The sequence below is a fragment of the Cyprinus carpio genome, chromosome B2, assembly GCF_018340385.1.
Source record: "Cyprinus carpio isolate SPL01 chromosome B2, ASM1834038v1, whole genome shotgun sequence".
Taxonomy (NCBI): Eukaryota; Metazoa; Chordata; class Actinopteri; order Cypriniformes; family Cyprinidae; genus Cyprinus; species Cyprinus carpio.
The window spans coordinates 17,798,089-17,811,054 of NC_056598.1; the positions used below are offsets into that span (position 1 = coordinate 17,798,089).

Consider the following 12,966-nt stretch of genomic DNA (forward strand, 5'->3'; position numbering starts at 1 on the left):
AGTCCTCCTGACATTGACAAACCCATTTATCTTTTTCAGTGATGTGCATAATTCTACATGTTTGCAGTTTCAGCCCGCTATGCTTTCACAATGAAGACTGCAAATCTACAAAAGTATGGCACAGACCATTCCTGCTGTCTGTGGTTTAGAACAGAAACCTTGAAAGTCTAGGTTCACTGGGTTTATATCTTATCCAGCTAAAATGCATCAAGAATGTGCCACAAATGAACATCCCCATAATTTCTGCTCTTCAGTTTTGAACTTTGGCTCACTTTATTATTTGTCCTGACATAAGGCAACCATATTGCACTGTAGAAACAAGTTAGTTTTCCAAATATTGTCAGCCGGACTATCACAGTCAAATCTGTTTTCTGTATTAGCTGGGAAAGCCATGACCGCTGTGAAACAGAGCATCGCAGTTTATTTTGTCTGGTGCCAAAAACCAGGATAAGATAATGCAGTTGTCGCTGTTGTCTTCCAGAAGGACACGATAAATTAGAGGTATTTTAACAAGAAGTTTTTAACAACTTTATTCATATATGTCATATAACTAACATTCCTCTACTAAGCAGCGCTAATGGGTTTGCAATTAAATATTTTGAAGGGATAACAATAATTTATTATGCAACAAAGCACTAACAAAAATCAGATAGAAGAGAGACAAATTAACTTCTACAAAGCACCCCAAATCTGTACTTGAAAATGTGTCCTTGCTTATTTACCTTTAAATGAGTGTGATCTGATTGTCCAGATCATGTCTCCATTGAGTCCATATGTCTCCACTGGTTCTCTAAAGCCCTAATGCCAACCAGATGAGAAGACCATGTAAAGCAGCAAGTTTCACTACAAACCTGCTCCAGAGGATATTTTATGTCTTTGCGGCAATTTGCGGTCCCAAAACCCACAGGTTGATTGACAGGGGCTTTGTGGCATTCTGAAAACATGTCATGTTTTCTTTGTTGCCAGTGCCAGAAAGTATCTGGTTACTTTGTTCTGTATCAATTCCCAACAACGTCATATAGACAAGAGTTTTTAATTGTACGTTCAGATTTAGTCCAGTGAGTGTCTCAGTGGTGTATATTTAGATCGAGTCACTCATTCTGTCAGCTAAGAGAACCATTCCACTAAACTCCATTCAAAAATAACACGGCTGATACATGAAAATAAGAAAGAAAGGAGAGTGGGAGAGAGAGAGGGAGGGCAGGAGACTGGCAGTGTTGACCTCCCGCTGACAGCTTCCAGTGTGAAAATGACCAACAAGCCTTTGAAATGGACCTCCGTGTTTTATTTTTCCCCTACAGCATATATTTGTTTTGTGTTTGGTTATGCAAACCCAGTCAGGAATGCTAACACCCAAGATTTTTGATGTGTATGAGTTTACTGGCAGCGAAGTGCTGCATGTCTGAATGAAACACGAGTTAAAAAAACAGTGAGAGCAAATACACTGGAGAGCGAAGATGATGACTTTTATTTTTTCATTCATGTTTGACCACCAGTGAGATATTCAATGGGAAAACCACTGGGAACAGGAGGGGGATTTGAAACTTTTCCGGGCCTTTGTCAGGATAGCCTGTAAGATCACCTTCTGACTGTTCCAAAGAAAAAGACAAATGTTACAGTTGGTAATGTAATCATACACTAATCACCAAAAGAATCATGCAGAATGCATAGTGAAAGCGCCATCTAGTGGTGCACATGAACACATACTCCTAGAATTAAGTTTAATGTAATACAACGTTGTATAGAACATAAATGTTCAGGTCATGGTTATGGCAGATTATATTAACATTTCAGCCCTCAGGCATCTTAAACTAAGTTTTCATTATTGTACAACCCAGGGATGAGAACAAAATCTGTCTTTGAATGGCTGTGTTGCTGAAGTGGTGCCTGCTGGGAATCACTAGAAAGGAGATGCTCTGATAGCGTCTCCTCAAGATCCATTGCAAATTCCTGAGGAAATTAAGTGTCATTCACTTCCTGCATGACTGTGTGTTTGGAATGTATGTTGTATTTTTATGCTTGTGCACTGGAAAGTGAAAATTGTTAAATCATGTCCACACAGGTCAAAAAGGTCAGCATTTGGAAGGAATGCTGTCTCAGAAATATGTCTCAAGCAGCATAATGACTTTCTAAAATTAGCAATAACTGAAGGATTTATAGTATACTTGTAATCCATAGTGCAGACAAAGTCTGACTGGCTTTTACAATGTGTGCCCACAGTGGTCCAAAGAATGGATAATGTAACAGAGGGTATGGAGAATTATGGAGGGAAGATCATGGCTGTAGAGACAGACCTCAAGAAACTTGGTAAGTCCAGACCTGAGATGTTACAATATAGAAAACACACAACTGGTTCAATGCACTATATATATATATATATATATATATATATATGAAGAGTTTTATTTGCAAAACCGATAACAAAAATCATGTTTTTTATTATGTTATCATGTTTTTATTGTGTTTTATTGCGTTAGTTAGGTGTATTTTTTTCAACCTAATCATTGTGTGGAATGCACAATGAAAAAACATGATTTTTGTTAGCTGTGTTTGCAAATGAACTCTTCACATATACAGTGTATATATATATATATATGTGTGTGTGTGTTTATTTATTTGTTTGTTTTTATTTATTTGTTTTTTCCATGTTTTTAATTTCTGAATTACATTTAGATATTTTGTCTAAAAGAATGGTAATAATACAACTCCCCTAATATCATAATGAAGAAAAAAGTTAATTTACGTTATTAACTACGTTTATTAGCATCAATAACAGAATGAAATTTTTGAAAAAAAACTTACTTTTTTTTTTTTCCATTAATTTTTAACAAAACTGTTTTGCTGTTTATATTTAAAAATCTTTTTTATCTGGAAAAGTCATATTGTTGTGCCTTACATGACACTTTTTAGTAAAGGTAGTAAAATACCAGGTGTGACTTTCCAAAAACTTAATGAACATGAATTAATAATAGATTAATAATAATTATTATTATTTATATGTAATAATAATAATATATGTATATAAACAAATGTATTGTTTTGGGTGAAATTATTGTTTTAATACAGGGTGTAAGGACAACTTTTCTACTTAATGATTGCAAGTCAATTTCCGCTTATACTACAGTTACCACACCTCAAGACATCGATCAGATGGTATATTTAAAGGAATTCGTCCGGTTTTTGTACTTAAATCGCTATTGTGAGTAGGATTATTTCTTCCGCATCTCATCCAACGCCTCTTTTGTTGGCTCCAAAACGTCATTTTAAAGTTGGTAATGGAGGCTTAAGCTGTTGATATTATTCTAATGCAGTTATTAATTAAGTTATTAGAAAGAGAGCGAGAGAGACAGAGACACTCAGAGAAAGAGAAAGAAAGAGAGAGAGAGCTTGTGTGAATGCGTCCCTTAACAGTGTTCTGCAGCAGCGTCTCTAAACAGTGCTGTTATTACCTCGCTAGTGAGAAATGTCATGTGTATTTACTTTCAGAAAATCGTCTGTTATGTTGTTGTTTTTGTTAGTCCTGTAATTTCTGTTATTACAGTTTTACTATGCGAAGTGATATGGAACTGTAATGCGGTCAAGAGAGCTGCCTGGAACTACGTTTCCTAGAAAATAATTGAACACCTCAGAACGTTCATCAGCCAATCAGATTCAAGCATTAAATGCCCCGTAGTATAAATTAAATTTATAATGGACACTCTTATGTATCACTGACTCTAAAATCTTTGTTTTTTTTGGCTTAATAAACTTCTAAATGTGATGTGCAGATGATCAAACGGGAGAGAAGTCAGAAAACGCCACCAGTGAACTCCTGTCATTCAAGATGGAAATTCAGACATTGCAGAAGCAGCTCAATGTTGTTGCTGTGAAGGCTTCTAACAACAGAGCTGTTCTCGATGAGCTACGGCTAGCAGGCGAGGACATGCAGAGCGGACATCACTCACTGCGAGATCTGTTGGAGAGCAATGCCAACGTCATTAGCAAAGTAAACCACACCTTAAACTCATACAACGGCTTGATTGACGGACTAAAGACGGACACGGCTCGGCTCCAGATGGACCTTCAGGTGCAGACGAGCGAACAGGGCCGAAACACCCACAGCATCAGCACTCTGAACTTCACCCAGACCCAGCAGAGGAACCTCATCAGCTCTCTCCAGAGGTCGGTGGAGGACACTAGCCAGGCTGTCCAGAAGCTTAAGAATGACTATCAGAGCCTTCAGCAGGTGGCTAGGCAGACCAAAGCGGATGCTGACTGGCTGAGGGAGAAGGTCCAGAACCTTCAGGCCTTAGCTGCTAACAATTCTGTGCTGACTCGCTCTAACAGTGACGCTCTGGAGGACGTGACCTCTCAGCTGAACTCACTCTCAGAACAGGTGCAGAACGCCTCAGGCATCGCTGACAGCCACGAACAGAGCATCCGTGAGCTCATGGACCACCAGCGAGACCATGACAATTCAACCTCCTTGAAGTTTGATGCACTAGAGGCACATCTTGACCGCAACGAGGCGGAAATGGACCGCATAACGGGGAATGTAAGCTTCACCACGCAGCTGCTCGGAGTGATCAGCGTAGATCTAAATGGTCTTCGCACCTGCTCCGAGACGGTGGCCCAGCATTCAGACCTGCTGCTGGGGCTGAACAGCAGTGTGGCAGAAACCAGAGCCGACAACACAGAGCTCAAAACCCAGCAGGAAGAACTTGCCGCCCGGCTCGACAAAGAGGTCAGCAGCCTTTCCATAGTCATGGAGGAAATGAAACTGGTTGACAGCAAACACTCGCAGCTCATCACGAATTTCACTATCCTTCAGGGTAAGATCTGAGGCTAGGCCTCTATTTATTTAAATATAAACACTTGTTTAAAAAGATTTGGTTATATATAATTTAATCATTCCTATTTTGTATTTTAAATCATATTTATAATAAGTAGTGTTATTTTTAGAATTATTTATATACTATTATAGTTTTATCTTTTATTTTTGTATTTTCAGTTTTCATTTTTAGTTTAGTTTTTAGTCATATTGTTCTGTGCTTTTGACATTTTAAAATATAAAATGAAAAATATAAAATATAAAATATATAAATATATTCTATTTTGATTTTAGTTTTTATTTATTTCCAGTTAGTAATTTAAGTGTTTCACCTTATACTGAACTTCATCACCTACATTTCAATTAGTTACCAAGGCAACGTTTTTATTTTTTGTTTGGTTTGCATTTTTCATCTAATATTTAGATTTCACCTTTAATTTAATTAATTTTGTATTATTATTACATAATATATATTACAGTATAGAACACGTTTCAGAAACGAAACAATAAAAAAAAATTATTTACTATGGTTAACAAATTAATTGTTTACTAAAATCATCAAAAATGTATAAAACTGCACGGGATTTCTTATAGTACAAATTTTGTGGAACTACAGATTTGACGTGTAGACTAATGCAGTTCTGGTGACTATATACTGTATATATAGCCTAGATAATGTATTCCAAAAGATTTATTTATTTAAAAATATATATATTTTAAAATTATGATAATTTGAGCTATAATTTGCAACCAAAACATGGCTGTGTGGTCATGTGGGGTCTCTTTAAAATTTTCCAATTTAAACACTTTGTACATATCAATATTTCTGAATATACCCTATATATTTTGTGGTTTTAGAAGAGCGGAAGTTCATTTCTTTGTTTCATAATTTCAGGTCCTCCTGGTCCAAGAGGTCCTCGGGGAGACAAAGGGTCCCAGGGGCCACCTGGCAAAGCTGGCCAGAAAGGTGAAAATGGTGAAAAGGGAGCACCTGGGGTTGCTGGGCCTAAAGGAGAAAGGGGTCCAGCAGGGCCTCCTGGTGTACCAGGAATGAAAGGGCTACCCGGATCAAGAGGAAGCCCTGGGCAAAAGGGTTCACGAGGATCTGGGGGCAGGGCGGGGCCTTCGGGAGAGAAAGGTGACCCTGGTATACCTGGGCTGCCTGGAAGAGATGGTCAGCCAGGTCCTCAAGGGCCACAAGGGCCGCAAGGACTCAGAGGGCCAGCTGGGCCTGCAGGACTGGAAGGACCCCGTGGGCCCACTGGCCCCATTGGCCCACCTGGACCTCCTGGATTACCAGGACTACCTGCACCAGTAGTTATGCCCCCGGTAGATCCACAAGGCTTTGTCAACCGCCAGGTAGCACCACCCCCTACAACTGCACCAGGTACTAGCTTTTCTTATACTCACTGTTCACATACACCAGTGGGTCTCAAAGAGGCGTACCCCCCCCCCAGGCATTTAACGTCCTTCTGCGTACCCCCTCTCTCACACTAGTCACAAAGTATTTTAAAAACATGCACATGTAATATAACTTCCCTAACACATCATTAGTATGCAACCTATTGTATATTTTTTAATAAATTACGTTTTAATGAGATTGGTGTGCTTGTTATTTGCATAGCTCTGCAATGTTTAGCTGTATCGGAGAGTCATTCTCTGTGTTGATATTGTTCTTTATGCCAATAAGGGCTGAGAACGCAAAGGTATGTTGTCACGAAGGGCATCAAAGTCTTTACAGCGTGAGTTGAAGTAAGGGTAAAAAAATTTGGGAGGTAGCTGCCACAAAACCAGACACCCGGAGGCAACTCCCACTCCGATAGATGCGCGAAAAACAATGCAACCCGGGGTTTCTTTCTACCTGTCTGGCACCTTACACAATATATAACTATATATAACTCTGCCAGTTTTTAACAGCGGGAGCCACAAAGGTACGCATTAACCACACAGTTTTTAACCTGCCTAAAGATCTCTCGCTGCTGCCGGGCACTCCGATTGATGCACATGTCAAAATAGACAAATAAACCCTCCTCTCCTTCTACTCTTATTAGCCTACCTATTTGCCACCTTACCTTGAATATTTTTTCCTCTATTTTATTCTTTAATGGACCATGCGTTCTGTGGTATGTAGCGTTGCGCCTGCCTTAACATCTCTCACTTGTTTACATTCCGATTGATGCACGTGAGCAAACAGACAATTCCACATTTATTTACCTATTTGCCACCTTACCTTATATTTTATTCCTCTCTTTTAATCTGTAATGGAGCGCACGTCCCATCGTGCCTGCCACAGCATCTCTCACTGTTTACCCTCTGATTGATGCAAGTGAACAAACAGAGGTGCATTTTTTGACCGCAAAATATGGCACTACCATTTTTTATTTTTTTTTGTACACTAAAGGTGGCATGTGTTTATGTATTTTGCCTGTGTGAACACGTTCAGTTGAATGTAGTGGTCGACCGATGTATTGCCAAGGCTGATATATCGGCCGATTTGTTTTTGTAATTTTTCAAATATCAGCATCGGACATTAAGTTTTTCTGTTTGGCCAATGTGCTCGAGGCAGGTCTTTTATTTTGACTACTCTGAAAATGGCAGCACCTGAACACAGCGCTCACATTCTCCCTCACAGTTTAACAGTTCTTTGTAATAGGGATATATGTATGTCTAATAATCAGATAGAATGTTAAACAAAGGAATTAAAAGGCATACAAAAAAAGTATAATAACAATTGCTTTTATATTATTAGTTATAGAAAGGCAAACGTAATACTTTATCATTTACCATCAGCATTCAGCAAATACAGATTTATATCATTTAAACATAACTTTGAATGTCTAATAAACATTTAATTTTACAAACCTTGCAGACTAGTCGGATTCAACTGTGAGATCTTATAAAGTGTGCATTTGTATCCTGCATGATCGCATGCTCTCTGCTTGACGGTTGGTCCATGTGAATTGAATGCTGACAGGAGGAAAGTTGGTTACAGTGTTTGTTTACTTTTTATTTATATATATTTTAAAATATTTCTGTATTTGTGAAAAATATTATAATAGGATAAGAGAATCCTAGTTGTCATCTTAAGTATATTTATAATTTTCAAATTATTTCAAATTTCTTAAATATTAATTATATATATATCTGCTTTATATCGGCCATCTCCCACCACACTCTCTAAGATATCGGCATCAGCATCAGCTGTCAAAAAAACTATATCGGTCGACCACTAGTTGAATTTAAGTTAAGAATTTAAGTAGTGATTTAGGAGTGCAGTATAATTCAATTAAAGGTATATTTCAGTATTTTGTTCAAGTACCCCCTCTGCCACTTCGTACCCCAATTTGAGAACCAGTGACATACACTTAACACAGGCCATTTATTAGATATTAGAGTTTATACAGAAGAAATCATTTGGTTTTTATGTAATATGTATGTTTTTATATCAAATGAAGACCTCGGGATATTTAAGATCAGTTCATACGTTGAGATGCATTTTGTTAATTTATATAAAAGTTGCAAGTTGTCAAAATTCCACAAACCACAATTTTATATGTAACTAATGTAATTGTAAGTGTTATTTACACTGCACATTGTGGTTTTTAATCATATTTTTAGGGGGGACAACCCTCCTGTCCCAAAGACCACCAATTTCCGCCTATGAGCACAAGTGAAGGTCTGATAATGTTTAATGTTTTTTTTTTCCTTTTTTTCCTTTTATCATCTTAGGGTGCCCACCTCAGTGGAAGAGCTTCAGAGACACATGTTACTACTTCTCAACAGAGAGTTTGAACTTTAATGAAACGATGGAAAGTTGCAGCAACAAGACTTCAACTATGCTGATTATCAATGATGAAGACGAGCAGGTAAATCCTGGATACTATTCTCAAACATGTAATGCATCTTAAATAAACAGAATTAACTATATTAAAACAGCTTGCAGTGTGTCATCACCGATAGCCTTGTGGGCATCTTGCAGTGTTAGAACTCTTGAGTTTTAAACCTAACATTACCCTATAAATGTTACACAATGCCTACTTTATTATCTATCACAGCTATGGATAAAGAGGCAGATTTCTGGAAAGGGCTTCTTTTGGCTGGGCCTCACTGACAGCGCTGAGGAAAACATCTGGAGATGGGTGGACGGGAGCCTGCCCAACTATACGTGAGTGAATAACTAAAATGTATAATACATATCCAGTGCATAACATTTGTTCCATTATCTTGAGGCTCCTCAGTAATATAATGAGGAGATGGCAATGTGAGGAAACATTCCCCATTAGTCTTGTCTGATTTTAATTGAAAGGAAATGGAAGCCTGGACAGCCTGATAACTGGAGCCATGGTCACGAAGCTGGGGAGGACTGTGCCGGGTTAATACACGGGGCCAGTTGGAATGACTTTTTCTGCACTGAACGCATTGCTTTCATTTGTGAACGAACAAATGAATGTAAGTTACAATTCTTCTTTCTTGCATACATTTTTAGCTTCTTTTGGTTGAAAAGAGTTGAGTTCATTTCATTCATTGCAGTCTTTTCTCCATTATTCACAGCCAAAGTTCCAGTTTTATAGCACCTGTTGTGAATGAACAGAGAATATTGGATAAGACAATCACAGAGACAGTTCAGAAGACTTCCGTCACAGTTTCCTCTCATAAAGCACGAACGATCGCTTTGCCCTGAGAGCCACATGTGATGGACACAAAAGTAAATGTCATCGAAGACTGCAAACTATACAATACACTGATCACCAGTCACGTTAATGTTTAGATAAGTGAAAACGCTGTAATGTATTGTAATCATGTGATTGTAAATACCTGTTTTACCTGTGTCATTAACAAAGCTGATGCCACATTATTCCAGTGCAATACAATAAAGCTTTGTAGCTGCTTTAATTAAAATAAAGCTTTTAATAGCCAACCATAAAGCTACAATTAATATGTTGATATGTTTTAATGACTATAATCCAAAATTTGTTCACACCAAAGTTTTACATCTTACATCTTGGACATCATTAATGTGATTTTATGAATAAATCTTTATTATGCAGTAGCTATGTATAAAATAGTTGTGTATTTGAATACATGTACATGTATGTAGTTATCATCAAAGACCATGTTTTTATCTGAAATAAAATATAGTTGGTATTTTTCAATATGCTTTATGTTGAAATCCTTTTGATAAATGTTTCATTGTGGAATGTCCGATATGTAACACAATAATGCAACATCAATTGTAGCTGCTTTAATTAGAATGACTTGCCAGTGTATTTGTCTGTTGATTCGATTTTGCAACTATATACAGTACTTGTCAAAATGATTAGGCTGACCACACGTGCCATTTTTACGGGACGCGTCCTTGTCAGGATTTCTATATTGCCTAAAATATCCAAGTTTTGGCTGTTTGCTTTGTGCAGGTAGATCGCTGTGAGACATTCATGAAAGCTATAGAGAGCAGAGCAGACAGCTCCTTATGCTTTGAGAATCGCTCTCGCGCCTACTTTGGTGTCTTTTTTGATCGTTCTCTGGCGATCTAACCTTCTCACGCGCAGCCCCACATTTGGTCGATTATGTATAATACTTGCATGTTATCGTTTAAACTACTTTGGATGTTTTAGGCAATATTATAATCCTGGCCAGGACGTTTCCCGTTTAAACAGCACATATGGCCACCCTAATTATGATACATTATGATTTTAAAATGTTAAAAAACAAAAAAGTTTCTTATGCTCACCAAGGCTGTGTTTATTTGATCAAAAATACAGTAAAAACAGCAATGTTAAGAAATATTTGTACAATTTGAAATAACTGCTTTCTATTTGAATTTATTTTAAAATGTAATTTATTCTTTTGATGGATCACTTTAGAAAGTATGCTGATTTGGTACTCAAGAAACATTATATATTACATTTATTTATAAACATATTATTATTTTGTTATTATCACAGGAATAAATAACATTTAAAAATATACTGTACACTCACTGGCCACTTTATTAGGTACACCTTGCTAGTACCGGGTTTGACCCCCTTTTGCCTTCAGAACTGCCTTAATTCTTCGTGGCATAGATTCAATAAGGTGTTGGAAACATTCTTCAGAGATTTTGGTCTAAAATGACATGATAGTATCAAGCAGTTGCTGCAGATTTGTCAGCTACATATCCATGATGTGAATCTCCCATTCCACCACATCCCAAAGCTGCTCTACTGGATTGAGATCTGGTGACTGTGGAGGCCATTTGAGTAAAGTGAACTCATTGTCATGTTCAAGAAACCAGTCTGAGATGATTTGAGCTTTGTGACATGGTGCATTATCCTGCTGGAAGTAGCCATCAGAAGCAGGTGCGTCGGACTGGGGGTAAAACCAGTACTGATTACCAGGGCCCCAAAGGAAGAGAGGGCCCTTGAAAAGTCTGGAATATATTTTATTTTATCTGGATATTTTCAAGGGGGGATGGGGGATGGGGATTGGGCGCATCAGGACTGCCTATGCATAGGGCCCGGGATCTTGCGCAACGCCCCTGATCAGAAGATGGGTACACTGTAGTCATAAAGGGATGGACATGGTCAGCAACAATACTCAGGTAGGCTGTGGCGTTTAAACGATGCTCAAATGGTACTAAGGGGCCCAAAGTGTGCCAAGAAAACATCCCCCACACCATTACACCACCACCAGCAGCCTGAACTGTTGAGACAAGGCAGGATGGATCCATGCTTTCATGTTCTTTATGCCAAATTCTGACCCTGCCATCTGAATGTTGCAGCAGAAATCGAGAATCATCAGACCAGGCAACATTTTTCCAATTTTCTATTGTCCAATTTTGTTGAGCCTGTGCGAATTGTAGCCTCTGTTTCCTGTTCTTAGCTGAGAGGAGCGGCACCCGGTGTGGTCTTCTGCTGCTTGAGCCCATTTGCTTCAGGGTTCGACGTGTTGTGTGTTCAGAGATGATATTCTGCATACCTTGGTTGGAACGAGTGGTTATTTGAGTTACTGTTGCCTTTCTATCATCTCTAACCAGTCTGCCCATTCTCCCCTGACCTCTGACATTAACAAGGCATTTTCGTCCACACAACTGCCGCTCAATGGATATTTTCTCTTTTTCGGACCATTCTCTGTAAATCCTAGAGATGGTTGTGCGCGAAAATCCCAGAAGATCAGCAGTTTTTGAAATACTCAGACCAGCCCGTCTAGCACCACTAACCATTCCACGTTCAAAGAAATCCCGTTTCTTCCCCATTCTGATGCTCTGTTTGAACTTCTGCAATTTGTCTTCACCACATGTAGATGCCTTAATGCATTGAGTTGCTGCCATGTGATTGGCTGATAATTTTAGTAATTTGTTTTACCGCAAGCAATTTAATAGGTGTACCTAATAAAGTGGCCGGTAAGTGTATATTAAATATAATATTATAAATGTATTATTAATATACAATATATTTAAAATATAATATAATTATATCTTACTATAAATATACTATACAATATATTAAAAGAAGAAAATAGTATTTTAAATTAAGAATATTTCAAAATATTACTGTTTTAAGTTGTATTTTGGTCAAATAAGCCTTAGTGACCATAACAGATTAAACACTTTATATTTTGTAAATAAATTATAAAACATTTTAAAATAATTTACATCATATACATATTAAATATGTATATATTGAAATTTTATAATGTATGCTTAAAATTTATGGAAAACCCCTTGTCAGATAGGTCAGTGTGATTTTATTGTCTTTACTTGTTTATTTATTGATTATTATTTACTTGTTTACCCAAAAATAATGTCAAAATATGATGATTTCAGAATTTTTGAATTATCCATTTTTTTTAACCAACATACAAAACCCCTGCCAGAGAAGACACATTTTTTATTGCAATTTTTCCTCAAACTCTTATATAGTTCTTGACAACTGATCTTCCCTATCATAAAAGTCACAGTTTAATATTAATATTAATAACTAAGCGTCCAATAATAAAAAAAAAATGTTCACATCATCTCGTGACTGCTGAGTCAGATAGGGTCTACCATGTGATCGAGTCATATGATTTATTAGCTGTATTTTCCCTAACCTTCACAAAGTCATCATTTACACTATCCGATTAACAGATTCCAGTGTCGAATAACAAACATCTCGTTCACATCCCGCACATATTTA

At 37.4% G+C, this 12,966-nt stretch overlaps 1 protein-coding gene across 3 annotated transcripts in view; it reads left to right on the forward strand.

Annotated features, from left to right (window-relative positions):
* Positions 1-9,963, forward strand: part of colec12 (collectin sub-family member 12) — a 30,594-nt gene extending 20,631 nt beyond the window's left edge. For 2 of the 3 annotated variants that reach the window (XM_042718425.1, XM_042718427.1), the window contains 7 exons: positions 2,221-2,307; positions 3,768-4,811; positions 5,706-6,197; positions 8,540-8,676; positions 8,866-8,975; positions 9,117-9,259; positions 9,341-9,963. In XM_042718425.1, coding sequence (XP_042574359.1) covers positions 2,221-2,307; positions 3,768-4,811; positions 5,706-6,197; positions 8,540-8,676; positions 8,866-8,975; positions 9,117-9,259; positions 9,341-9,381 — 2,054 coding nt within the window. In that variant the 3' untranslated portion in view covers positions 9,382-9,963. The remainder of the gene's footprint in view (positions 1-2,220; positions 2,308-3,767; positions 4,812-5,705; positions 6,198-8,539; positions 8,677-8,865; positions 8,976-9,116; positions 9,260-9,340) is intronic. The other variant, XM_042718426.1, reaches the window with a different exon arrangement.
* Positions 9,964-12,966: the final 3,003 nt, after the last annotated feature.